Genomic DNA, 21779 nt, shown 5'->3' with positions numbered 1-21779 from the left:
GGGGTAGCCTGAAGTCGTAAACTACAGCATTTTATTTACTGTACACAGGAAATCTAAATGGGGTGCAGATGACTGTACATTATTATGTACAGCAAACATGAGCTTTTTAGTGTATTGTAGTAAACAGTAATGCAATGACATTTTTATTTATTTATTTATTGTCTTGAATCTGCACACAGGTGTAAAGCCACAGTGAGTCTTACTGTGGTACATGATTTATTTAGTCTTCTTGTTAGACTTGGTAACCGTGGCTGTGATATGCTTACCATATTATGTAAATGTACGTTATTTATTCCTTTGCAGTTTGCACCCTTTAATGTACACCTTTTGTGTCCTGGGGTTTGAGCAGGGCTTGCCCTAACTTGAGTTTGTTATATTATATTTAAGAAATCCCTATATTAAAAGTGTAAACCCATTAGCTAGCATATGCTGACATAAATCTTGACCTTATTTAAAAAAAAACCTGAAATGTGTAAAACTGTTCTCATTGGCTTTTAAGAAAGAAAGAAGATCATTAGATTTTTTGAATGAATTGGACTCCTATTCAACTCACACAGTCGGCCTCAGACAGTAATCACATAATGTACATTTTCCTTGTACGGTCTTGTATGGTATATTGTGATTTTTGTGTGTATAGTACCTGCCTTACATATTGCCACTTTAACTCTCTGTTCTAGCTTACCCACACAACTTTGGAGCCTCTTTAACTTGTGTCTACAGTTAATCATTTCTTTCTAATAATCAAAGTCCCTCAGGTGACATTACAATGACTCATATTCTCACTTTCAAAATTCAACAGCTCTAGAAAGGCTTTGTAGTTACTTCATAAATTTAATAACAACAGTTGGCACCAAAACAGCCCTTTAGTGTAGACTGAGCAATCCAGTCATGTCACATATAAAGTTCTCTGGTCCTAAAACAGCTGTGTTGATTGTAAGCTAGCTAATGCCAGATTGCTGGTTACTTCAAAGCATATTACTGACATTAGTTTTGGCTAACCATGCATAGTATAATGTTGGCTACTAGTATGCAAATATAGAGGCATTTGCGTGCGTCTGTGTAAGACCTGATGTAGAAGCCTCTCTTTGGGTTGCTCCTTAGCGTCGTGGTCCCAGAGCCCATACTGCTGTTCATCAGCTGTTCCCTCAAGTCATGGATCTTAGCCTCAAAACGGCTGTACTCTGAAACAAAGAAGCACAAACACATAAAGACCCCTTGGCTGATAAATTCCGCTTTCTTTGTGTTGGAATTTTAAACTCCGGTCAATTTATGAGGACTGTGGTTAACTGCTCCTCAGATCTCTGCAGGTTAAATCCAGACAGCTAGCTAGACTATCTGTCCAATCTGAGTTTTCTGTTGCACAACTAAAACAACCTTTAAACGTACACATGTTCCACCCAAACAATTTCCTTCCCGAGGCTATTTTGCAGCGGCACCGTGGCTCCGTACGGCACCTAGCGCCGCCCATAACGATTGTGATTAGTTTAAAGAAATGGCAATAAACCAGAGCATGTTTTTCTCCCATCCCGGAAAGGTGTGTGGACTAGCCAGACCCTCCTCCGCAGCGCTGTGGAGGAAGGTCTGGCAATGCGAGACTAAAGATGCACCAATTCAATGTTTTCTTTCCCAAGACCAATTCTGATACCTCAACTTAGAGGACTGATCTAATACCAAATGATTATTAATAATTTTAATTTAAGAATTTTTTGTAAGACACCTTACATGACTATTTGACATTTAAATTGTATAATATTAGAAATGAGATGTCTGTGGCTTTACCATCGGGTCTATACTGAGCGATGATGGTCACTGTCTGGCCAGCGTTCTTCAATGCTGCAGCTGCCTGTTCGTGTGTGGCCATTCGCAGGTCCACGCCGTTCACCTGACGCACACACAGTATGACTGTTTACATCCACAGCTGAAAAATCACTTAGTGCAACTGTAAAATGCATTAATGTTTATGTGACAACTTAAAGAAGATAAAGGTATCTTTACACTGAGGATCTGATCGCCCTTGTGCAGCTCTCCGCTGAGGTCAGCTGGCCCCCCTGCCAGGATGAAAGAGATAAAGATTCCCTCTCCGTCCTCTCCTCCAACAATGTTGAATCCCAGACCAGTGGAGCCTCGGTGGATCAAAACTCTGCGAGGCTCCCTGGAAGAGAGATGGAGGAGAGAGGAAAGTAGACAGTCATGTTATCAATAAGACTTTGCACAATGCAAGCTCAATATAAACAGTACTGCTAACACTAATACTGCCAATCCTACTATTACTAATAAATCAGTATACAGTACATGTTTAGCTGAAGGAGCATTGCTCACCTGGGGATGTCATCATCTCCCATCATGCCATGCAGAACGGGAGAAAACCGACTAGGTGAGGTGGGAGTGAGGGCTTGTGGGTAATCTGACCCAAGATAGTTGGGGTGGCTGAGTTCAGTGTCCATATGGGAATATGCTGGAAAAATATACACAAAACCAAAAGAGGTATAATATATGGCTTTACCACCCTATTATTATAATTTTTAGGTGCAGCACCCAAGCCGTTTTGGGCAGCACCTAAGCCAAATGAATATGAAATCAATGTGAGCATCAAACTAATATAAAGCTAGGGAAAACACTGAAATGTACTTGTGGAATGTGATTTCTTCTTTAGTATGAATTCTCTGTAATCAGCTCATGAAAGCCTATTGCAAAAAGAGTATTACCATGCCCAGATTCTTTCTTTACAAGGGCATACTTTCTTCAAGTCAAGTCAACTCTGCACCTGTACACCTCAGCTTTGAATTTTCACAGAACTCCCACAGTCATCTCTCGTGATTTAGAAAGAACAAGTTATTCCCTCAACTCTACTTTTGACTGCTGTTTCAAGTCTTTGTGGGTGCAAATTCTTGGAAATGCATTAACTATCACAACAGTGAAGTGTAGAATTTCACACAGAGAGGGGCTTACTGCTGGTGAGGTCGGGAGGGTTGTAGGAGTTGGTCAGGTACAGGTTGTTGGGCTTGGCCACCCTGAGGTACACCACCTCGGCTGTGTTCTTCAGAGCCCCCACCGCATCCTCATGCATCACATCCTCAAGACACACGTTGTTCACCTGATTGTTTACAACAAGAGATCAAATTTAGATGGACATTTAGCAGCAAAAGGTTTATCTAAATTTCATCTCTCTTTTTAACTCTTAATAATTTTAGTGCTGATAGTAAAATTTCTTTTATAATTCTTAATGCTAGAACAATGAGCTTAAACTGATTTGTTACAGCACATACCTCAATTTAAATTATACACAAGGTAAAATTAACCACATGTATCAGAAATTCCTTACTCTAGAAATCATATACAAACGTGCTAACCATCAATCAGATTAGATGGGTAAAGATGAGCTAAGCCAGAAATAAAACTAGGGGTCCCCTCTGGATTTAGAGCCCTTAAATGTAATATGCAAATGTCCACCCTTAACTAGCTGTTTGTGTTAAGGTTACAAAAAATAGCATTTTTACATATGACTTAACATAGCCATTCATGGAAATGCATTTTGAACAGATCATAATGAGCAAAAGCATGTTGCCTATCCCATTTCGAGGTAAAAGATTTGCTCAGACACCATTTAGTAGAAACCAAGCACCATTTTGATGTTGCTGGTTGTGAGCTTGCCATCAGCTGCTACGCTACAGTCTCTCTGTTCTCCAGCAGATGGTAGCAATACTGTTTGAGACTCATTGTGGCAACACTCCAGTTAAACGTTTATCCCATCCTACACAGCTAGCCTATTAGCATATTAATGAAAGTAATTTCAGGCCATGAAAATCACAGCTGTAATTTATCTTGGCTCTTAATACATCAATGCTACTTGTATACAAATGTGTGAGTGCGCATTTGTGTGAATGTGTCTGTGTGCTTAAAAGGTGAGAGTCTTAGGCTATCAGTGACATGTATACAGTATATCTCTCCATGCTAGCAGTTATTCCATTTAAATGACCGACCGCTAAGATCTTGTCCCCGATCTGCAGACGACAATCTTTATGAGCCGCTCCGCCTTCAATGATCTTGGTGACATAGATACTATTATCTCCTGGTATGTGCTGGTTTCCCACCCCTCCAGCAATGCTGAAACCTAATCCTGAGAAAAGGGAGCGACGACAGAGGCAGAGAGTGAGCAAAGGAGCAGATTTGCTAAATACAGAGGGCACAGTTTAGCTGGGAATAAAGGCTCCTTAAACCCACACAAAAGCATTGATGTTGTACACCAGTCTACACTTACACATACCTTTAGGCCCTTTGATGAGTTTGATTTCAGTGACTTTCTCTGCTGCTGGTTTTCTGCGGAGAACATAGAGGCGGACGATAGCACCTGCCTCTTTAAGGGCCTCCACAGCTTGGCTGTGTGTCACCTCCCTCACATCAACATCATTCACAAAAAGGATGCAGTCGTTCACACTTAGAAAAAGAGAGCGTAAGAGAGAGAGGGAGAGAGAGGGAGACGGTGGAAGGGAGAGGGAAAATACAGAATTTGTTTTGGTGAAGAAATTGGGTGTAATCCTTCACCAGAAGAGGTCAGGAGCAGTCAGTCTCCAACTAAAGCTGTGTTGGGGATCCAGTTTCACCACAGACATCTGGCCTTTCCCCCCAACTCTCAGTATCTGATATTAACGAGTGTGGAAACCCTTCTGCTATTGATCTAGCACAAGATTTAGCTTTAGTATAGCTCTCTTTGCATTAACCGTTCCTGAAAATGATAAGGAGTTGATATGTGAAATGCAAGTGACAGTGCAAGTGTGTAGGAGACAAGCTGATTTTCAATCAGGAAGATTTTGATAAAATAGTTATTTTCAAAGGCACACATTCTTCCTCTAAGGGCCTAAAAACTCTACTTATAACTCTTCCATTCATGTGTTTAAAATTGATTTGTACAGCCATGAAAATTTTAGGGTGTAACATTTTGTAAGGCTGAAATAGTTCTTGAGGGTTTAACAAATGATCCACTGAGCTCATCAGAATTCCTGCTCCACATCCCATTCATCTCTCTCCCAGCCATCCATTCACCCCTTCACCAAAACCACCACCACCAGTGTCTAGACTCCATCAGAGGGATATTCCTGTACAGCTCATGGCATGACTACCACCTCAAAATGATGATGACACCACGGTGGGGTTTAATTGCCAAATGCTTCTCACATATTTCTTCAACTTTAACCTGTTGTGCACACTATGTAAAATAAATTAATTGAATTCCTCTTAAGCATCACTTTCAATTAAGTCTCTTCTGCTTGAAGTGAGATACATCACTAAGCCAACTCCAAAGGGAACCAATGGCTGCTGACATCTTCATACAAAGAATTTTCCACTGACAAAGTCTGAGCTGCACGGTGTTTGTGAGGCAATATTATATACTTTTTGCATGTAGAGAAGAGCAAATTGTTATCGTACATCGTATCGTAACACATTTGTAATGCTGGTGATTCTAGTGCAACTCCACTATAGAGTATACTTTAATGTTCTTTGTAGTTCTGTGCTCATAGGGGTTTACATACAACCTTTTATTAAGCCATAAAGAACAATTAATGTACATATTAAATGTTACAAATCAGCACTATTAAACCACACTTTCATAAACCTCACCAAATGTTTTATACTGATTTTGAAAGATTTTTCAAAATGAATAATGTCAAGCTCACCACTGCCCTGTTGTCTCTGCAGTTTTGGGTCCACCATTTCCCTAAACCTTACAAATAATAGGAGCCACTTCAAACCATCTGAAGCAACATGAAGTTTACACCCACAAATTGCAGGTTTTGTAAGGTTTTCAAGGTATCCCATTTTATTTAGATACTAGGAGTAGAAAGGCTTAAATTATTTTCCTTAAGATATTTGAGATATGTTGCTCACAGCAGACTGTAAAGGCCAAGAAAAAAAACCATTGCATTCAGGCAAATATAAGTAATATAATATCGCTCCAGGCCTGCTTTACACTCTGAAGTCCTTCCAAATGGACGTTTATAGGTCAACTGTAAAGAGATGGGCAAGAAGGATGCCTCTGTACAGGGCTTATTTATTGCTGTTTATTGCTATTTCTTTACCATTATATATTTTGTGATTAAAATAGGATCTCTTTTAACATTTATGCATGTTGTATATTTGTACAAGACTGTTTTGAACCTTCCAAAAAAAACAAAATTAGTAGAGGATATTTAATTGGGTAGATAGATGCATTCAGATCTTGAATTAAACAGGCAGGCCTTCTCTGATGTAACTTTGATGCTTAAAATGAAGAGGTGAGGTTCTACTTAGGTGGTTTCTCTGTCTCTAAGTGTGTTTGCTAGGAAGAAAAGTGACTCGCTGTCTCAATGAATCAGTAAATTCAAAAGAAAATGTGCAGGAAGGTGAAGGGAAAAGGTAGGGTAAATGGGGGCATAGAGCAGCATTTCTTTCATCTGAAACCCGAGACGACCTAATGGGCCCATGGGCTTTTTTGATTGTTGGATTTTATATTTGTGGAGTGTGGGAATATGAATGCATGAATGCTGGCTTTGTGTTTATTGTAGCTTTGATGTGTGTGCTTTTACCTCAGCCGCCCATCCTGAGCCGCGGCTCCTCCAGGTATGATTTTGGTGATGAAGATGCTGGGGTCGTCGCCCACGTGAGGGTTGTCTGTTCCACCTGCTATGCTGAAGCCCAGGCCTGAGTTACCCTGCAGTAGCAAATACAAACAAACAAACAAACAAACACATTAGTATTCACATCAGGGGCATTTGACTGTGGCTTTAGAGATTAAAGTTAGTTGAAACTGTGCTTTTTTTCTATCTACTTTTTCATACATGTGTCTAAAATTTTAGTTTAAAAGATCATTTTCTCAGACTCACTCTCTCCAGTGTGATCTCCTCATATTCGATTTCCCCTTCTGTCCCATTCACCTGTCAGAAAGGAATGTTTATAGTGTCATTTACAGAAAGTTAGATTTTAAGGAATTTTACAATTACTTTAACAATTATACAAGTTTAACTATTTGTACAAATGATTTATTATGTTGATTCAGCATTTGCCTTCTGGGCTTGATCAATGTTGCTATTCTTAAACAGACTCAGAAGTCCTGCTTGGGGTATTTCCCATCAGTTACTCAACACAGCATCATCAGCACCAACATCTAATTAAAGCATATCGTAACCAGTCCACTAAATTTGATCCACAATCATTCTGCTCCTTTTTGACATACTGTATGTTTGGACCAGTTTGGTTGAAAATAGCAACACTATTCTTTTAGTCTAATTTTGCCTTCTGCATTAGCATTACCTCTGCAATTAAACGAGTCCCAGAGGAAGAGGGAATTTAAAGAACTTAAGACTTCACTGTTTTGGTGTCTGACCTAGAAAACAACTTTTCTTAGTACTGTAGTGGTGCAGAAATACTGGTCTGTGGTGGGAGGCTTTTCTCTGAGAAGCCTCATTCTGTAATCCCTTACAACTCATGACACTGCTTTCGTTTTAGAAAAGACATCATTAAAAAACTTCAAATCAAATTGGCTAATGTATATCAAACAGAGATACCTACATTTAATTAAAAAGGGGTAAAATGAGTTTGTACTTTTATCATTCAGATTAAAACAATGCGCAAAGACCTACCTGGATGCTGGGAAAGGAATGGAATTACAGATAATATGGACGGAATATGAAGGCTGTTAAATTGAGCCTAACATAACAATACAATAAAGGGAAGATTAAACCTAATCCTTACATATGGGGAGCCATCGAGTGTGTCAGTGTTCACCACCACTGGAGGAGTATTTCCCTGGAGGCAGAGAGAAGACACATTAAGAAAGAATGGCTAAAAACTCAAAGATGAGGCAGCTCCTGGATGAGCTCTCAGTAAATATCCCACAAACATACAATCACAGCCAAGACTGATGGCCATTTTAGCTCTCAGCTGTGATAATAACACCATTCTCATTCTGCTATGGTTGTCACTCTCAAAAGGATACAGAGCACTGCTCGAGAGCCATTTGTTACATGTTAGCCACGTTGGACACAGAATAATTCATGCTCGACCCCATGGTTTTTCCAAACTCTTGGATTATCTTGGTTGAATTATAATATAGCTTGTGTTACTGATGCTGTAAATGGCTATCTAGATAATTACTGTGGGTATGGACATCTGCCTCCCACCTACCAGTCGTTTCAAAACAAACCTCTAAAGATATAAAGTCAATGAGAGGACAGGATTTTTTGGCATTTATGTGGTTTGGGTTTATCTGCTGGGACTGTTCTCTGTCAGCTCATCTAACGTGTGACAGATAACCTTAACACGCTATTATTTTCCCTCTGCTTTAATCTCTTTATAACATGTTCTCATTCTTTTATGCTTCTTTCAATGATTCACTCTCATCATTAAGGTATCTGATGTTGGAAGATGTAGATACACCATTATGTGCAGTACACTTTTGGAGAACACTCCTGTGTTTATTTTTGTCATTGTTCTGTACCACGCTGATTAGCATGGGAGAGACGCTGCGCATCTGAAGTGCTTACAGAACAGCTAACAGCAGCATAAAATCAGCCTGCTGACCTTCACAGCTCTGACAGCTCTGACACACACACACACACACACACACACACACACACACACACACACACACACACACACACACACACACACACACACACACACACACACAGCTTCACAACCACACTAAACCGCTTTTAAGAAAACAATTTTGTTGAATTGTATTGCATTATACTGACAAAGGTTTCCATTATTTTGTCCCATTATTTTATCCCAATGAGGGTATGCTAAATAACATAAACACCACCCTATGATTGTCCTGCTATAACATCTCATAATGTACTGGGGTTGTTGGGTCTTTGTAAATTATAGAGTGTGGTCTAGACCTACTCTATCTGTAAAGTGTCCTGAGATAACTCCTGTTATGATTTGATACTATAAATAAAATTCAATTCAATTCAATATAGCTGCCATTAAAAAGAGAGAATTCTCATCCACATGAGGTAAAGACATAAAACTCTCCCTTAGCTGTCCACAAAACGCCAGAGCTCGGCTTTAACTGCACACTGTTCGATTGTAACAGCACCTGTGCAGAGTTTCACCATGTAGCTGTGTCCAACGGGCCGTGCTGCTGAACATTACGTCAAATTCATCCTTATCTAGAGACAGAAATAATGAGTATAGCCAGCAGAAATCTAAGCCCAGTGCAGGCAGTTTCCCTGCGGGGATTTTGAGAGAGCCTGCTCTCCCTCTCTCTGCTCGGTCAAGTCGTCCCATGTCGCGGTTGTTAGGATTTACAGTGTTTGGCTGCTCTTCCCACCTATATTTTAGCCATGTCTGTACAGGCAGCACCAGCATCCATCCACACTCAGACCTTTACCTCTTGATGGATTTATATGCAGCAAGCAAAGTGCTGGAATATGCATGTTCAAAGACAAATATAACTGATTTATTTAGATTTTTTTCTTGTTACACTGATTCCCAGATTTTACAGTGTGATGTAATTATTTCCTAAATAAAAGAATATATATCAATTTTCTACATGTGCTGTGCTGAGGCAAGAAACAGCAGCAAAAGAGTGAAGCAGTGTGTTTAAATCAATATTTCCCCCATTAGGGTTGAATAAATAGACGTTGTACTGGCAATTTAGCACTGGAAACCAAAAGCTTTAGCCTCTGTTAAAGATGTAGCTACATACTGTACGCTCCCTCCTGATGATGTGAATCACAAGACTTTCAGGTGATCTGATCAATCTCTACTGTTCTCTACGTTTGTCTAAGGGCTTGTGACCCTAGTGTCTAGTTTTATACCGATGGACATTTATAGTAGAATAAGCTATAATAACGACATTCACCTGTTTAGTTAAGCCTAAGGATATTTAAAACACCAGCTGCTGTATTTGCCTTTCCCCGTTGAGATTAAGTGTGCGAAGAATACTTCAATATCATCAAAGGGGATGATGTCACGTGTGAGCTGGCACTGGATACAAACCAGAGGTTGCATTAGAGTGGCTTTAACGCTGCATGTCCTGCACACCTTGCAGCAGCAACAAAGCCTTTAACACGTAAAAGCCATCCGCTCAATAAGCAAGATAATGACCTCCGTTGAAATACGCAATGTCAAGGCATGTGTTTGATAAAGACAATGAGTTTTTTGAGAGCAACAATAAAGCAGGCAAGCATTATGGGTAGCTTTATGCAGGATTGTAGTGTGTATCTAAGTTGCAGCTCTTCTGTTTAAGAGAGAAATAGGTACAGACGGATAACAGTACCCTTACCTTAGGTTTGTGCAAGGCTGTTAAAAAAAATGGAGATGAGAGGACAGAATGTTTGTGAAATGTAGGTGTGGGTTTTAGTGCACTGTGTGACAGAGGTTAATTTGGACATCACATTATTCCCATTGCTCACTTATTGGCTTCTTATTAAGTCCTACGCATAGCTGTGGGGTGCAGGAAAAGGTGGCAGCATAGTTGTATGTGTGTTGGTTATGGGGTTGTGCCCTTTGTTTGTTGAAATATTGAACAAAAGAAACTGCACTTTTACACCATTAGAGAAGGACTCAGACACACACACACACACACACACACACACACACACACACACACACACACACACACACACACACACACACACACACTCACAGCCTGAGTGGGATTTGATTAGTATTAACAGATTTGATTACTCAGGCTCAATGTGATTAAAATATCTATCATGGGCCTTAAGTGCAGCCTTGAGTTTTCTATCTGTGCAGATAAACAAAACAAAGCCTTGTTACCATAATAATGACACAATCAAACATACTCTTCAAGCACCACCTCTTACTGAGCCACTAAGCAAAATGGCATTTTCATTCAAATTTCCCAAATATATCGAGGTACAGGCAAAAAAGTAAAAAAGAGTAAACATGTTAAAAACATGCCTACCATCTTATGATGTCGCTGTTTCTTGGCTTTCCGTACATTGTTGAGGAACCGGCAGCCCATCTTTTTGGCGTACCACACAGACATGAACATTCTGCTTCAGTGCCGAAATGTAAATTGTGGCTGATACTGGGAGCAAGCCCTGCTCACCTCCCAAAATGACATCCACACCCACCAAGTGTGTGGCTAGGAGAGTTTGAGTCCTCTCTAGAAGTGTCTGCTTTTAACAGTACCACAAAAGCATTATTGCAAAGCGAGCCATTAGGTCTAGGCCCTGCCATAACAGTTGAGCAGAAACCAGAGCTTCCAGATTGCCTCAATTAAAAAAATATCTTTTACCTTAACACGTGCAGTTTCAGCTTTGCTTTCCACTCAATCTAAATAAAACATAATACCAAAGATGTGGATGAAGGATACACCTTTATGCAATTTTAAATCCAAAATCACAGAAAAAGCACAGGCCAATTAGTGTCTTCCTCTTGCTGAGTTGCTGTGCTGAAGACTTCATTTGAGGAAGCCCAATAACATCCTCCAACCCAAGGCTTGAGTTATAAAAATTACTCATCGCTGATAAGGCTGTTATTTTCTAAGACAAAACTGTCCTGTCTTCAAAAATCACCCATCCAGAGTAAAAATGAGCATTTACAAACAGATCCTTCCAGTCTTCGTCATCTGTGGCAGTGGACTGCGATAGCGGTGCCTCCCTGCTACTGGTCTGTGCTCAGCGAGAATGCAGTTCATATTTTCTGCTGCTACTGTACTGTACCCCTCCCATCTCCAATGCTCAGGGAAAGAGGAGCGAGCAGGAAAGTTTGATGGCAATTACTTAGCTGTCTCTCTGTATAATGTTGAAGCTGGTGATATGAGAGGGGGAGGAAATATACTTTGGCTGAACTTAGAAGGACAAGCAGCTCAAACTGGCCTGACTCGGGTGCACTTGAAACTGAGAGGGGGCTGGAGACCTGTAAGCCCCAGTTCTACAGTCAGTCAGTCTGAATAGTGAAACCTAAACTGCAGTGATGGAAAAACGTAGCTTGACATCAGATCATTTTAGTTCGTCCCCTGTTGTTTTCCTGGTATATTTTTTGTGTTTTCAGTTTTAGTTAAGGATCAGAAATCTTTGCAAATGTTTTTCCAGCAATTTGTCTGATGAATGCATATTACTGCAATTTTGCTTTGATTTGAACTGAACCATGTTCCTCATCTCATCAAAATCCAGCATTTTGAGGCAAAGTCAATCTAAGACCCTCAAGCCTTAAAGCCTTTTTGCTGCAAATGAATTCAGCACCATGGACAGCAAAACACTTGAAGGAGGGTAACGAATAGGACAGGATGCTTTGAAAAGGAAATGACTTGCATGCTTGCCATATTTTCATTCCTTAAATTAATTATTAAATGTTGGATGTAGCCTTACAAAAGCACATACTTACTTACAAAAAGAAAAATAAAGTTCCCATTTAAATCCACATCTTTTTGTCACAGCTCACTTGAGCTCTTTTTTCGAAAGACTACATATGTAATATATGTATATGTGCACCCACATGCACACACACACATACACACACACACACACACACACACACACACACACACACACACACACACACACACACACACACACACACACACACACACACACACACACACACAACAAAGACATGCACACTGAACAGACTTATGTAAGGAAGGACAAGCTGTCAACTGACGTTTCATTTCTCATTTTGTTAAAAAAATACCTCGGTCTACCTATCTAATTTTCTCACCCTTCCAATTGCAAGGCCCGCTCTATCTGTCTTACTCCGCTATTCAGCATGAGCAGCTCTCTCCTCTTTTGGCATGCATATTTTTCTTCCCTCTGTCTCTCTCCACTCTCCTTCCCAAAGGACCTGAGCTGCTGCTGCACTGTAATTACACCGAAGCTGCAGGGGGATATTTAAACATTTATTAAAGAAAAGTAAGGAGGATGAAGAAAATGAAGATAGAAGCCAGATACCAACGAGACAAGAGTGCAGAGCAGAAAGGGTATAATGGATATAATGGAGAGCTCTTGGGGAAACACTACATAAAACAGTAATTGAATCTTTACAATAAAATTGTTGCCTTTTTTTGCTAAAGTGTCAAACTCATCTTGGAGGGGTTGACTGTTTTGTCTGAAGAGGATTTGTGTGAAAGGTAGTGTGTATAGAAACAGCTCTGTGGTTATAGAGGAGAGAAAGTGATATGCATCCATTTTCATTAGAAGAGCCGGAGTGCAACATAAACAGGGCGATGGGGGTCTTCAATAAGCAATTAATTCCTGCTGGTTCTTACTCCCGGCTCATCAGGTGAAGGTAAATGGCAAATGTGTTGTGTAATGTTTTCAGCTTAAGAAAAACTGTTTCCCTAAGACTATTTTTGAGACGGATCTCTGTCAGTGAATAAAGCCAAAAGTAGTTAGAAAAAGAGTCGAAGAGCTGCTACAGCACTGCCTCCAGGGCAGTTGACGTGTGAGTGAACCTCATCCAAAATATAGAGAATGAATGGAATTTTAAAGGCACCGATTGGTTTTTGGGGTAGGCTACTTGTAGTATTTTTTCCTGCTTCTTCAGAGTCACACAAACACACACACACACACACACACACACACACACACACTCATTGGAGCCTGCTTTTATGTCTATATGGGAAGTTTGACGGTCTCTTGAATGCTGAATTCAGCCAATAACTAGATGTCTGTGGGATTCACTGGCAAGGCAGGGAAATACCCTTGCTGCAACACTAAAGGTTTAAGACTTGATGCTCATTAGCTTAGCCTTCGTATTTTGAAACAACCCTTTTCTTAAAGTGCCCATATTATGAAAAAAAAACACTTTTTCTGGGATTTGGGTTGTTATTTTGTGTCTCTGGTGCTTCCACACGCATACAAACTTTGGAAAACAAACATCCATGCTGTTTTGAGTGAGATACGGGTTTCTGAATGTAACCTGCCTTCAGTCTCTGGGTGAGCTGTTCAAAATCTGCAGGGTTTTCTATGTCACTAGCCGAAACGAGGGGGCTAAACCATCCTAGCGCTAGCATGCTAGCGGTTAGCCCCCTCGTTCTCAATGGCAAAACACTGCAACAACACACACAAGTTCACCATAATCTACAAAAGAACTACTTACATGTCCCTATTCTGCAGGTATTCCACGCAAAGTTGGAAGTGCGCCCTCGTTTAGAAGAAGTCTCCCGTCTAAGCCTGCCTTGTACAGGCTGAAGTTAGAGAAACAGCTGGCTAGCTGATGTGATCCTTACCTAGCTACTGCGCATGTGCGAATCCCAACAAAGATGGTACAGAAGTAGGATGTCTCACTCTGAAGCTAAAATAGAATGTGCAGTACAACAAAAATATGGTGTTTTTTGAAAATGAAACCATGTAAACCTATTGTGGTACAACCTCAAAATACAATTATGAACCTAAAAATGAGCATAATATGGACACTTTAAAGGAACAGTTCATCCCAAAATCAAAAATAATACATTTGAAAAACTCAACAGCAATGTTTCTTTCCAGAAATCATGAGGGGCAGAGGGAAGCGTACTCATGGATGAGAGGCTCGTGCTTGTGACAGCTCGAGATGTAAACATAATGGCGTCCTCCTCAGCTGAGCTGTGGTGTTAGCTAGCAGTATCGGTTAGCTATAAACTAATCTTCACAAGCTAGCAATGTCGGACTACGAGGATGACATCCACAAGTACGCTTCCCTCTGTGTGGTGATATGGTTGTTAGGTTTACTTAGGTAGAAAGAAAATAGTTTCTCCATGAAACTGCTCACATCCAGGTCTGTGGATTATCTTGAGTAACCGAGTCATAATTTGTGAAAAGAAACATCGCAGTTGAGTTTTCCAAATGTAGTTTTTTGGCACTTTGAGCACCATAAGCCGAGTGCCATCTAGTTACATTATATTGGAGAGAAGACAGACATCACTATAACCGATACACTGGGCAACTCATACCAAAACAATATAGATTGATAAATAGAACTGCAGGTGAGATGAAATTTGTGGGGTTAACTGTCCCTTTAATATTGTTTTAGGATAAGAGAGCAAATAATGGATTTGTTGTTTCTGGATTTTTTTATGCTATATAATGTGTACAATGTGGTATATAAGCATTTATTCAGATCTTGTGTTTGCTGATAGAACATGAACTTTTAATGTAATCACAGCAGCAAGAAAAACAAAACACCCCTCACAAAAATGTATGTCATCATAATAAAAGGGGGACATAGAACAGCACTTATAGACTTATAGAGTCATACAGAGTAGAAGAGGTAGGAAGATCCATTAATATGAGCACAGATCGATATCAAAAGTTCTGGGCAGTGTGAAAAAAAATCATTTCTAATTACATTATGCCCTGAGTAAAAAAAAAAAATAGATGTCATTTGAAGCTAAAGCACCTCTTCGCTAAATCATGTACATAACCCAAAGACCTCATTTTACTTTGCCAAACCATTGCAGTGCTTCCAGAGACAATCCTACCCATAAATCAGTGGGGACTGGAGTGGTACTGGCAAACCCCACACCATTAAAGCAATAAAGAGACAGACTGACGACACCACCTACACATCAATGAGAAGCACACAGGCACTACACCGGCTGCAAAGACATGCACACACATAGGCATTACTGCAATGCATCTCAGAGACAGAACATATACTCTATCTAACCAGTGTAAAAAATGTAATGCATATGCAGAATGAAATATGTCTGAATATGTGTGAGGGAAGGGATACAAAGAAATTATGTATTGTTACAAGAGAAACTACTTGTGTCATATTTTATATTTATATTATATTTTATATCCTTCCAAGGATACCGACTTTTCCCTTTAAAAAATAATTCTAATCAAGTACACGTTTAGGTTTTCCATTACACGTAGGCTATATTTATAGGATAATTTGCTTGTTGCTATTTTCTAAGGTAGTAGGGAATAACTAATGGCACTTTAGTATGAATTCCTCTGCCATTGTATAATATTTTGCTGTCTTGCATGACAGACAAAATCGTTTAGGCAATTCATGGTGCATGAGGCTAATGCAACCTGTCTGATCATAAAACAGTTTTATTGAGAAGGGAGCATAGCCATCTTTTCAAGGTTATGAAAGTCAATCTGCACAGTCTAACACTGACACCTACAGGTTTCAGTCTGACCTGCAAACAGATTACATCTATCTGTCTATCTGACCCTCATACTATATGACATCGTCCACATACCACTGAAAGTGTCACAGTGATGCACATTAGGATTAGTTTCATCTCTACTCATTTCTCATAGCATCATGGGTACTTTTCTATTGATATACATATTTCAGAATAGGTTTTTACGGTGGCCGACAGGGGCAAACGAACTGCAACTTTATGAAACACATGCAAATAGACAAAACACAAGCAAAATAAGAAAACCTCTTCATTAATTTGACAACACATGCGCAGCATTTAGCAAATGAGCTGCATATACACACAACACAACCAAATACAGAAACGCGCTGCAAATACAGAAACGATGCAAAAAGAAAAGCACACAATCCCCGAAAACAAATGCACCAGAAAAGAGCTGCATCCAGTTTACACAACGGAAGTTATCCAGGCCTCCAGGGTAGCGCTAAGTGGAACAGCTTGATTCGACCATGGATGAATTAAGAGAACCCCACGGGGCGAGAGCGCTCTGCCTTTTTATTTCCACGAGTTTACACACTCTGCTGATTGACTGTCACCTGTGACCTGAGCCAATAAACTAGGGACACACCCACCAAACGAGAGAAAACATATCTCAAACATCGACTTAATATTTACAGTCTATGATCTCAAAGCAGTTGCACACCGTTTCGCAACGGTAAACACTGTTCTGAGATTGAATGTGCCCCGTCTCTCTCTCTCTCTCTCTCTCTCTCTCTCTCTCTCTCTCTCTCTCTCTCTCTCTCTCTCTCTTTCTGAGGTCGAAAATCAAGCTGTTCCACTTAGCGCTCCCCCTAGAGGCCTGGAGAACTTCCGTTGTGTAAATTGGATGCAGGTTTTGTTTTGTTGCATTTGTTTTCGGGGATTGTGTGCTTTTCTTTTTGCATCGTTTCTATATTTGCAGCGTGTTTGTGTAATTGGTTGTGTTGTGTGTATTTGCAGCGCGTTTGCTAAATGCTACGCATGTGTTGTCAAATTAATGAAGATGTTTTCTTAATTTGCTTGTGTTTTGTCTATTTGTGTGTGTTTCATTAAGTTACAGTGTGTTTGCCCCTGTCGGCCACCGTAGATTTTGTGTGTTTTCAATATCCAACCTGAGAAACTGATTCTAGAGAAATATGCTGGTAAAACCATGACTTCTTTACACTGAAACAGGATCCACAATGCACATTTTTTGGATTGTTCACAATAGTAGTAGCAATTTGAATAAACCACAGGAAACATTATAATTTGATGGAAGCACAACATTTGAAAACTTTTCAGTCCCAGTCATTTGATTTCACAGGCCCATAAATAGTCGTTGAGTATAAGCAGAACAAATCTGTCAGACAGAGGAGATTTGAATGACAATGAGTATGAACACACTGAAATCATCAGAAAACAAATGACCTCATACTCTGGCAGTACCGATAAAATGGCGTTGAATGGAGCAGCTATCTGTCTGCAATCAGACAGCCAAAGTTTGAATGTCACCAAATCTAGCAAAGACAGGAAATGAGGACACAAATCAGACTGATGATGATGACTGATGATGATACCGGTAACTTTCATAATGACGAAGCGGCTTGGGTCGCAGTGATCTTACCAGTGTGGAAACAGCAGAGGTGTACATTGGAGTGTGTCCCGTAGACATCAACACAGGCTGCAAAACAACATAAGGGAGAGGGTAATTGTGCAGGGCATGTGGATGGGTACAGGGCTTTGTTTTGTTTTGTTTTTTTCTGGGTTCAGAGCAGAGGCAAAAAAAACTGGTTACCAGAAGTATATTATTAATAAAATCTCTATTAAGCTTATACTAGATGCTTTGAATATGATATGTATGTCACATACAAAAACACTGGGAACTTTCAGCAGTGTGCCATATAGAAAGCATATAGTACAGTTTTGCATAAAATCTGTATAAAAGGGGACACTCTCAGGGAAAACACAAAAACTGTGTATACATGCATGTTTACAACAGATATCATTCTTTTATAGATTTTGTACAGGTATTTAAATATATTCAGACCACTAAAAGGGTTCCACAACAATTATACAAGCGAGGCACTTGCCTTTATCTATTAATCTGATGATATTATGCACTCACAGTAAATCACACATTTAAAAAAAAGACCAATAATAGAACAGAAAATACACAACATAACATGCTCGATGATGTAGCACCTCTTTTTCCCCACCAGTCATTGATAACTTATTGATGGACTAATAAAAAACAGCTTATTCAGAATCAGTTAACCATTAAAGAACAGTGGATCAGTATGCCTGTTAAAGCAGAATATATCATTTTACCCTTCACAGCTGAGGCTGGTACTGTAAACAATGCACCCTATGAATTTTTATGAAAACAGCAGCAGCGCATCATTTTCACATGTCAGGAGAAACTTTTCTTCCCACTGGAAGTTTTACATTGCAGCAAAGCATGCCATTAAAGTATGAATGTTGGGACAACTGTATTTGCTGATCCAAGTAAGACTACTACTGGGAGGTAAATTCATGCTGATCCAAACAAATACTATATGTGCACATCTCTTTCCTAATATAGACATGGCTTTCTATTAATGGCTCCACTGGAGACATTTTGGACTTTTGTGCCTTGCTCAATGGCACATTGGCAGAATGTTGTTTTCCAGAGAGCAGAGAGTATTTAACTATAGCACTAATGAAGCTCAGCATAAGTTCTTTCAGGATAACTTCTATACGGTTGGCACTTGAGGGCCACCGTACTTCTACGCTTCACATTTTTTTATATCCCTTCTTCACCTCCACCAGTGTCGAGACGACATCAGGGGGATATTCCTATATTTTTTATAGTCAATTAACATTGCGATGGAGTCTAATCGCTAAAGACTAACATATCAACCTATTATGCACCATTTGCATTACATTTATTTCACTCTTAAATTAAGTCTCTCCTGATTGAAATGTACTTAATCACACTGCCCCCATGAAGACTTTCCTTGCAGGTGAATAGGTTCAAACAGGCAATCTTGTGCCAACTTCCTTGAGCTTTTTGCTGCCAGGAGGAACCAAACACAAGCAGGGAGAGGGGTGCAGGAGGGGGGGTTGTGTGGTGTGGAAAAGGGAAGGTGAAGCATACAACTAATAAGAGATGTCAAAATACAACATGAGAGTGATGCAGGCCAGGTTATCCACTGAAAATACTCATCATATCACACAGTAATAAACAGGGTCACAAAACCAAAATGTCAAGCCCCAATGAGGTCATCATGATACTGTCAGCAAGCAATACTAGTGCAAGGGGTAACACAAAGTGATGAGATAAACCAGCCACTTCCATCATCATCATCATCATCCTCATCACATCGTTAGCCTTACTCTCATCATCAAAATCATCACCATAAACAACAAATAGCAAAAAAACAACCCTCATCTTCATCATGTTATCCTCAGATTTAATAATCTGTTACACTTATTTTATTATAACTCACCAGGTATAAATGTTAATTCTTGCAGGTCCCTCATGAATACAGCAGTATTCACAACATGCTCATAATCACTGGCATGAAGCTGAAAAAACTAAATGGCTCCAACAGTGTTTGTCCACAGCCACACATTAGCCTGGGATTGAGTTACTTTTATATATTTGTTTTGTTTTTTGTTTTCACTCAAGAATGCAGACCACTGACATAAAATGATGCAAACAATTCACTTTTAACTAAGTTAACCCTGTTCTTCACTGTGCATACACTTCTCCCTGAAGAGAAACACAAGACTTCATAAATAATGGCAGTATTCCAGAAATAGAAATAGGGCCAATACTGGTTCCCAAAACGTGCTGCCTTTCATGTGATAGGAAAAAAATATTCTCAATATGGTATTTTACCGCATTGTAGGTGTCTTAAAATAAAATGTTATTATTGCTATAATTTTAATTTCAGTTACTTTCCCCCATATACAGGTAAGACAGTTTTGTATCTCATATCTAAATTTTAGATTCAGTATTGACTAAAGTGTTTTTTTTCCTACAAACTAATTTTGATGCGGAAGTACAGACTGCCTACACTTTTATTACCTATAATGAAGGTCAATCTAAATCATATCCTGTTGACATACTGAGCAGAGCACCATAAATTCACTTATGCAAATGGGGGAGATCTCCAAATTGTCTGTTAGGAGAGACGGGACTTTATGTTTTAGGCTTATAAAACCAGTGTATTTATACACACGAGTATTACCTGGAGGTGGAGGGACAATATGAAGAAGACGTTTTTGTGGCCTAGTTTTAAACCACATTATTCCTGACAGAAGTGCTTTTGTGGTATAAAGACAACAAGTTAGCGAGGAGCCAAACATACTAGAATCTCATAGATCTTAGATCTGTCACTGTCAAAGCTGTTCAAGCTCAGTTTGCATTTGGTGTTTCTCTGTGTCACATTAATCTATTTGTGAAGGAATGTAGTGCTTTCGACTCTAGCACTCAGGCTAGTTACATAGTATGCTTGCCAGACAGATAATATGACATGAAACAAGGGAATCGAGCTGGAATCAAAACAGGGTTGTTTGCGATATAGAAGATAAAATATAGAAGATTATGTCAAAGTGTTATAGCCTTCAAAGTGCATTCACACTTGGCTAGTGCAAACAGGTAAAGCCGTTACAAGTCAATCAAATAGAATGTGAACATTATCGGAACAAATTGTATTGATTAAAATAATTACTCTATTATTATTATTATTTATGATTTATTTATTTCTAAGCTAATGGTGTCAGGAAACTTACATCAAGTACATTACAGTACATTTTACATGATGCGTGAAACCCACACAATGCATTGGTTTTAGTTCTAAATATGGTGATATGTAATTATATTTTGTGTTTATTTTTAATGTAACCCATTGCTGATAGTTGGTTAAAACAATATCAAGACTTGAAAAAAGCTCCTAGGCCCAAGAGAAGCATGCTAGAAAAAAATCCATTAACAATATAGAGCTAATAATTGGTACAAAGTCACGTTATAAAAACACCACTGACTGATGATGAGCACTCAAAAAGTTACATTGCTTGATGATTCTGCTCCTTCCTTTATCACAGATGGCTTGTACTGAAGCACCCATCCAGCAAAATGCACTTTGTCCCCTGATTTTAATGAAATGCACTAGAAGTCAAGATAGTCATGGTCAAGACTCTTGAGAACAACACAGACGTGTTGGACAGCCAGTAAAATGATTTAGCCGTGCAAAGACGTGACATCAACATCCTGTGGGGGAACTTGCATACTGTGCATGTTGAAAAATCTTCTACTTTTGATGGTCCTTGACTAGTGTTTTTTCTCCTACTAACAGATTTTGATGCAGAAGTGCAGACTGCCCACACTTTTATTACCTATAATGAAGGTCAATCTAAATCATATCCTGTTTGAATGAAACCATTTTCCAACATTTTCCAAATTCCGTACCCCATGTCTGCCTCTCAGCCCCAAGCCTATCTTTACTTTTCTTTTGAAACAGGTCACAAACACATAGTTTCCTTTTTCAAAAAAGTCTCAGTAATTTCATTTAACAGCTGTGCACTGTAGTTATTTGCAAACATTACTCAAAAAAGAGTAAATTGTGTATTTGTTGGGGACTATTTTCACAATTTTTTAGGTGTAGATTAATAACCATTTTTGGCAGAGTGAGTATGGCAGCAGGACAGTTTATGTGGGATTGAC

General features: G+C 39.3%; 1 protein-coding gene across 1 annotated transcript in view; it reads right to left on the bottom strand.

Annotated features, from left to right (window-relative positions):
• dlg4a (discs, large homolog 4a (Drosophila)) overlaps positions 1-21779 on the bottom strand; it is a 48973-nt gene that overhangs the window by 8230 nt on the left and 18964 nt on the right. The window contains exons 4-14 of the mRNA XM_078266737.1: positions 17694-17750; positions 7726-7779; positions 6858-6908; positions 6561-6685; positions 4265-4434; positions 3981-4117; positions 2950-3094; positions 2320-2455; positions 1996-2152; positions 1780-1882; positions 1067-1181 (exon numbers count right to left, since the gene is read on the bottom strand). Of these exons, the coding sequence (XP_078122863.1) occupies positions 1067-1181; positions 1780-1882; positions 1996-2152; positions 2320-2455; positions 2950-3094; positions 3981-4117; positions 4265-4434; positions 6561-6685; positions 6858-6908; positions 7726-7779; positions 17694-17750 (1250 nt within the window). The remainder of the gene's footprint in view (positions 1-1066; positions 1182-1779; positions 1883-1995; positions 2153-2319; positions 2456-2949; positions 3095-3980; positions 4118-4264; positions 4435-6560; positions 6686-6857; positions 6909-7725; positions 7780-17693; positions 17751-21779) is intronic.

Source organism: Sander vitreus, chromosome 13, assembly GCF_031162955.1.
Source record: "Sander vitreus isolate 19-12246 chromosome 13, sanVit1, whole genome shotgun sequence".
NCBI lineage: Eukaryota > Metazoa > Chordata > Actinopteri > Perciformes > Percidae > Sander > Sander vitreus.
This window is presented reverse-complemented; position numbering and strand designations above follow the sequence as displayed.